Below are 7,321 nucleotides of genomic sequence, written 5' to 3'. Positions count from 1 at the left end.
TCCGGTAAAGGGGTTCTTTTCGTGCGACAAAGTCCGGCCCGAGAATTGTAAAAAAAGGGGTGTATTTGACTTTACACCCGGAGATTTCTTTAAAAAGGGGGTGTTTTTTTTTTTCTTCTCTCATCTCTTTGGACTCCTGAGAAATTATTCTGAAGTGAGGGGGGTACATTGAGCATTTTTCCTGATTTAGGGGGGTCTCCAATTAAGGCAGGAAAAGCCAGTGAAAAGCCCGCGAAAGGGGGGTTCGAAAATGTTGGCAGTCCTCAGATAGGGGGTGCTTTCAAATTGATTGATTGATTTTTATTCGACAAGCTTCCAACATACAACAATATACAATAATAACAGATCAAAAAAAGTCAGCTTGAACAGGATAACCCACGAAAGCTCGAGAGCTTATTTCCAGTGGGGTCCCTTACAGACATGTATAAAATTAATAAGTTAAAATAGTAATATTTACAGACAGATAAGAAAATTAAAAGAACTACTTATTAAAGATAATAATAACAACATTTAAACTGATGATAGAAATGATATTAAGTACAAGAAGAAAAAGAAGAAGGAGAAGAAGAAAAAGAGGAGAAGGAAGAAGAGGAAAATAATGATGAATTTGTAGAAATTCTATAACGTACGAAAACATAAGTATATACAACATGAAAAAGTATGAACCGACAAAAAGAGGGAACGAGCATATGCGTACCCTAAATAACACTGAGAGGGGGCCGGGGGGAGTACATTGAGCATTGACATTTTTTCGAATTTAGGGGGTCTCGATCCAAGGCAGGAAAAGCCCGCGAAAAGCCCGCGAAAGGGGGGTTCGGAAATGTTGGCAGTCCTCAGATAGGGGGTGCTTTCAAAAAGAGGGAACCAGCATTATGCGTACCCTAAATAACACTGAGTGGGGGGGGGGGGGGGGGGCGGGCTCCATATCCCCCGGGCCTATTCTCGGTCGTTTGATCAAAATGCGCTGTACTGGGCCGGCCTTGCAAGTCTAGCCATGCCGCTCCTACCGACCCGGCGCGCGGCTTTCGCCCGCGCCGCTTATCATTTTCTTAGCTTTAATCTGTTATAAACGTATGACTTTGACACGTACAGGACGTCAATATATCATTGTAATGACTGATCGGCTGAGCTAGGATACTGGATAGTTATTATAACCCAGCCACCATAGTTGCTCTGTTAGTGTGAGTATGGTAAGTAAATCGACTCTGAATCAGGCTAGATCTGTAGTTTGGTTAAATGCACTTTAAAATTAATTAAGGAAGTTGCCGCATTATTACCGGTACGTACGGGTAGACGCCGATTACAAGCCAGCTTGCGGACCCGTGACTTCAGGCGAGCTGCAAGTCGGCTGGCCGTCTCTACATTCCGTTCAGCTGAAACCACTGATCCGGAATTCCTCCCTTTTTGTTTTAACGGGAGTAAACAAGTGTAGAACTGTAGCAAGTGTAAGGCTCTATTATTTATAGGTAGGTACACTGCCACAATGAAAATGTTCCAATTTCTTGCTTTGCTAACTTTACTTTACAATTCTTTAGTTCAATCAGCCACTTGACTTATTCTAGACCTACTTAGAATCTAACGTTAGTCGTTAGAGTCTAGATCTAAAGTTAGACCTACTTGTTAATTTGTTAATAAAATGTTCTGTTTGAATTAGAATAGGGTCTACTGTAAGTATACATGTAAGTATGACATATGAATCATATTATGATATTGATAATGTGATATCAATATCAATATCAATTATCATTTTCATATTATCACCGACCTACATGCGTTGTTGTTTCTTTTTTTTTTGGGGGGGGGGTGCCGGGTGGGAGGTTCATGAATAACGCTAATTTAAGTTTGAGTCAGTTGTGTATCAAAAACATCCTAAATTGGAAATACACTGCAAGAAGAAAGATACAAGTGGGTATAATTAAAGCCTGTCTGTACTAGTTTGACCAGGGGGGGGGGGGGGGGGGGGGGGATTGGACCTCCCTGTAAGGTCACTGATGGGTGGTTATCTCATCAAATCAGCTCTCAATTAACATAAGAAACAAGGATCATGCATGGGGGACCAACAGGCACCAATTAGGCATTGTTTGCTATAGAAGAGGGCGCAAGTAGCTAGTACAGTGGGGCTTTAAGATGAAAGAAGTCTACAGCATTTGAATTTGAATGTGAGTATGTTGTTTTTGTTTTTCTAACACCCTTGTTCGTCTTGGGAAAGAGGGACGCTGCTAAAAATATTTTTCTTATAAATTTACATGGATCCCAAGCGTTTCTTGTTCTTTTCTTTAACAAATAATTTGTTGTAAAATCCAAATCAGATTTTCTTTCTGTGACATTTTTGTTTGTGGCTAAAAAGAAAGAAGAAAAATTTAGTCCTCGAAAAAGGTTTTAAAATACCATGCAAGATATAAAATCTCTGTTTTAGTTTCCAAAAGTCAGAGATGTTAAACAAGGTTTCCTATTTAGGTTAACTACTGCAGACTTTGGTCCTCATTAAGGGTGCTTTTCAGAAAGGTATTTTACGTGGATGATTTATAGTGCTTAACCTGACTGTGATGATACACACTAGGCGTGTCTTCATCATCTCGAGATTGCCAAATAGCCCGCTATTTCTGATTTGGGAAATAATCCCGAAGTTACAAATCGTGTCTCCATCTGCTCGAGATTTAACCTCGAAACTTGAAACTCGACCTTGAGAAATTAGCTCGAGATATTTTGCTAAGCGTTCGTGCATAGTGCGAGTCTTCCGTCTGGTGAAGACGCACCGGACAAATAGCTGGATATTTTACCAAATAGTGGGATATTTTGCAAACTATCCCAAGATATCTTGGGATGACAATCCTGACCAAATATCCCGCTAATTGCAACTTCGGGCTGATGAAGATGCAAATTAGCTGGATAGTTTGTGATCGGGATAGTTCAAATAGCGGGATATTTGTCAATCTCGAGCTAGTGAAGACAGGCCTTGATACATGTAGATCAAAATGTTAGTAGGTACTTTGCTCATACCAATATCCAAACTATTTTTCACCAGGTAGACGGCTACTCATGGAGTGATGAATGATAAATGGCATGGCAGAGAATTTTAAGAGGAGATTCAGTTTCAGACATCTGAGTTTCAGAAAGGGTAAGACAAACCTGATTGTTCACATCTTAAAGAGTTGCCAATTTGTGTTTCATTAATTGCATATATATTCAAAAGGGAAAGTCTTAAAGCGGAAGTCCACCCTTATATTATCTTGTTTTAATAAATGCAGAAAAATGAGAGAAAGAGAAACAAATTCGTAAGTTGGACCAATATTCCATTAAACATAGGACAATAATGAATTTTGGAAGTTGTCGTCAATTAAACACAAATTGGCAACGCTGTGATGTATCTTGTGAGCTCCTCTCCAATTTCTTTGTACAAAAAATTTCATGAACCTTCATTTTCTTAGTTATTGATGACGGAATAGATTTGAGTCAAACAGGGGTTGTATACAAAAATATTTGTAATAATTAGATTTAGGGTGAGTGTATGATTGGATATTTTCTCAAGGGAGAACAACGTTTTGAGTTTTATATAAGTACAGGGCAAATGGGAGGAGACCTTGCAAGACACGTCACAGAGTTGCCAATTGTATTTGATTGATTGCATCTTCAACAATTCATAACTTTCTTATTTGTAATCTGTTTTTTTTTCTCGCTCAAACTTTCACTGACCTGTTTCTCTGATTTGTCTGCTTCTATTAACACCAACTCAATATCAGGGTGGACTTCCCCTTTAAGTTTCATTAGAAAAATGACCCCCCCCCCCCCCCCCCAAGTCTTCAAGAACACAATTAGAGGGGTAGATCTACTGTATGATTTCCCATACATTACCAGAGCATGCAACCTTTTCCTTAGCCCACTAATTCTCTTATTGTGTATGATTATGTGATACAAACTAATCTTGGTTGTTTCTCTGCCTTATTGAAGCCAATTTTTCTTGGGAATGAATGATGCATGAGTGTTTTAAGAACAATTTATTGATATTACAAGAAGTAGGTTGATTTTGATTTTCTTCTTCTTACTTTCACAGCCAAAAAGCAACCTATTCGACCCAGATCATCCATCGATGTCACAGATTCTAAAACAGAATTGAAAACAGAATTTAAAAGATCTGCATCAGTGAGGCCAGCGAGTGCATCAAGAGAAAGATCAGGTGGATCCAGTGTGAGGAGAGATGCTCCTAAGAGACCCTCTGTAGCAGGTATGAACTTGAGATCTATTTCTGCTCCACAATACAATATTGGCTTGATCAAGCATTACATTCCCTCTAGACAGCTACGTTCTCAAAACGTGGGGGGGGGGGGGCGAACTTTCGCTCATGCTGGGCCTTTATTATGGAATACTCTTCCTCAATTGATTATAAATGACAGTTCTGGTGAAGTGTTTACAAATAATCTGAAGAAACATCTGTACAATTTAGCTTATAATTGATTACCATTACCTTTCATGTCTGTACCTTTCCTATTGCACTTTTGTATATATGTTTATCATGTATTTCATCTTTTGCACAAGTTCAGCCTTGAGCATCTGATTGTCAAGTGGATTTGTCTTATGTATTATTATTATTAATATACTAGTAGAGATGGTTAAAGGTACATTTGTATAGACCAGTTCTTGTCATGCGATTGCATTGTGAAAGAAACGTTGTGGAATCGCTCAGAAAAGGTTGATCATCTAGCATATAAGTATTTTAGTGTACTGCAAGGTTCTGGAATCATCAAAATGATCAGAAATTTGGCACAGTCTTGGTAAATTTACCAGCACTGTACGCAGAAAGATGTACATGTATATGGAACTATGCAATCTATTCAGGCCGGATAGATATGATAATTTACCAAATATATCAATTAGTAGGCGGTATCCTGGAACAATTTGTATCATCACGTATTAGTCAAAACATAATCTTTCACATGACTGTTAATAAGAGCTTCCATTTGATTTTTTTGAGGGGGGATGTTTCCAAAACTGATGTTTACCTTTAATACAAGTTACAGTCGGGTTGAATTTACCATCCTTCTCTAGATCGCTTTAACACTGTACAAGATGTACTCAGGTTTAACATATTGATTATCGTCCCCCACCCCTCTAGATTGTTCATTTATATTTTACATGTATGTATAGGACCAACCTTATGTTCACTCTAGATCAACAGTGTATGCCGCCATGAGACCAGAAGCCCACAAGACTGACAAAACAAACAAATTTCATCACAGGAGTGACCCAGCGGCTAGCCGTTGGAATACCCATTAATTCAAGGTTTTGGTTTCATGAACTGTCTGCTTTTGGAGAGTCAATCTAGTGAACTGTCAAAATAAGCTAACAGAAGGCTCATGAGACTAACATTGTCGGTCTAGTGGGGAATCTGTCCTCTTGGCCGTTTGTCTAGGGAACCCTCAAAATAACACAAAGGTTGATTTTCCTCTTTAATTCACAGGAAAACCTATTCGACCCAGATCATCGATCGACCTCACAGATTCATCTAGAACAGAAGTAAAAAGAAGAGCCCCATTGAGGCCAGCGAGTTCATCAAGAGAAAGATCGGGGGCATCTAGTGTGAGGAGAGATGTTACTAAGATATCCTCTTCAGCAGGTATGGACCTCCTCCCCCCCCCCCCCTCCCTCACACACACACACACACACACACACACATACTCAAGATTGTTTTCCTCATATTTAATACCACCCCTCACCAGAGATCCTTAGTACGAGATCCTACACTCAATGTCATATCAATTTTAAAGCCCATGTTAATAACACCCCATGAGACTGTTCCCAACTTTCTTTGATTTTACATGTACCGGTACCAGTAAATGTGAGGTTGGTAAATAGCAAGAAGCCATCAATATCTATCCACTGTAGATATCTCTGTTAAAAGATTTGACCATTTATACACACACTGTGGGGGTGTCGTGGCCGAGTGGTTAAAGGCGCTTGACTTGAGATGCGAATGTTGAGGGTCCGACACGGCACTAATATCCTTTGGCAAGATATTAACCTGCACTTGCTACTCTCCACCCAGGTGTCAAATGGGTACCCGGTAGGATGCGACTGTCATTGTTGGTCAAACAGTTTTTGAGCGTAGAGTAATGCCTAGCTTGAAGGCTCCCCAGGGAGTGGAGATTGTGCACACAGTGTGTGCAGGCAAGCACAGACTCCAACGACCGGGGTAATAGTATATCTGTAAAGCGCTTAGAGACATTGTATTAAGCGCTTTATAAGTGGACTATTATTATTATTATATTATTATTATTATTATTATTATTATTATTAACTATTATTAACTATCAACTATTTACATGATCCAATATTTCCTATGTATCAAACAGACTGGAATGATGTTTGGAGCAAGCCAACGATCGGTCAAGCCCTGCACTCCTTCACAGCTATCCTTCGCTGCGACTTGACCTTTGAAGCTGGTGACCAGATTCTGATTCTGACCAGGACCAGCAAACAGTTTGATTGGTGGGAGGGGACAGTCAGAGGTCAAACGGGTATCTTTCCGGCCAATTTCATTCAAGTACTCGACTGACCGCACCCTTCACTCACTTTCAAACCAATCATTGCTTTTTGAGATCTTAAAGCCACATTGTACTACTTGTAGCTACTTGCTCCCTCTACATAGAAAACTTCCCCAATCGGTGCCTGTTGGTCCCCCACGATCCTCTTTTTCTTATGTTATTTGAGAGCTGAGTTAATGAGATAGTAAATGAGATAGCCACCTGCCAGTGACCTCGCTGTGTGGTCTAATCCCTTCTGGCTGAACTAGGACAGCCGGCCTTTAAAGGGAGATGGTCATCAGTTTCCATGTGCAGAAGGTCATAATGCGCTGATACCAGACTTGGTGGAAATACCATTAATGGATGTACGAGTTTCGCTTACAGCAAACCTGTGGTCCCATCAAGAAATGGCGTAGTCTTTAAGATTGTTAATTTTAAGAAAAAAAGACCAATTTCTTCTGGTGCAAATTAAGTGTCAGATACAATGTGAAGGTTTTGGTAGCATGAAGTACATGTACCTATGACAGTGAAAAACCACCTTGTTGCCCTAACCTATGCCTTAATAAACTAGTCTTTCTGGATACATTCCATGTCCTTATCGAGGTGTTAGCTATTTGACTGATCTCCCAGAGTATAGACTTCGGGAACTCTGTTTTTCATTCCATGAAATAAGAAACCAAATGAAATAGGTTAATGAAGCAATGAAATTATGTACAAACAGTGAAACCTGCTGTAGTGACCAACTGTCCATAAAGACCACATTTTCTATTTTCCTTGACAATCGTTTCTCATAGAAACCTGTA

General features: G+C 39.6%; 1 protein-coding gene across 4 annotated transcripts; it reads left to right on the top strand.

Moving 5' to 3' along the window:
* Window positions 1-1,024: 1,024 nt before the first annotated feature.
* On the top strand, window positions 1,025-6,656 carry LOC584551 (SH3 domain-containing YSC84-like protein 1). 4 transcript variants are annotated; one of them, XM_030992984.1, is made up of 5 exons: window positions 1,025-1,181; window positions 3,030-3,118; window positions 4,052-4,222; window positions 5,456-5,611; window positions 6,348-6,656. In XM_030992984.1, exons 2-5 carry the CDS (start codon window positions 3,052-3,054, stop codon window positions 6,548-6,550), a joined length of 597 nt encoding a protein of 198 aa, XP_030848844.1. In that variant the 5' UTR covers window positions 1,025-1,181; window positions 3,030-3,051; the 3' UTR covers window positions 6,551-6,656. The 4 variants fall into 4 exon arrangements, with proteins under 4 accessions (XP_030848844.1, XP_030848843.1, XP_011678670.2 ...); XM_030992983.1 differs by having other exon boundaries at window positions 3,026-3,118; XM_011680368.2 differs by having other exon boundaries at window positions 1,025-1,190.
* The last annotated feature ends 665 nt before the right edge of the window (window positions 6,657-7,321 follow it).

This window comes from Strongylocentrotus purpuratus, unplaced genomic scaffold (genome assembly GCF_000002235.5).
Source record: "Strongylocentrotus purpuratus isolate Spur 01 unplaced genomic scaffold, Spur_5.0 spur5_scaffold_20, whole genome shotgun sequence".
Taxonomy (NCBI): Eukaryota; Metazoa; Echinodermata; class Echinoidea; order Camarodonta; family Strongylocentrotidae; genus Strongylocentrotus; species Strongylocentrotus purpuratus.
The sequence above is the reverse complement of the archived record's forward strand: the minus strand, read 5'-3'. Positions and strand labels throughout refer to the sequence as shown.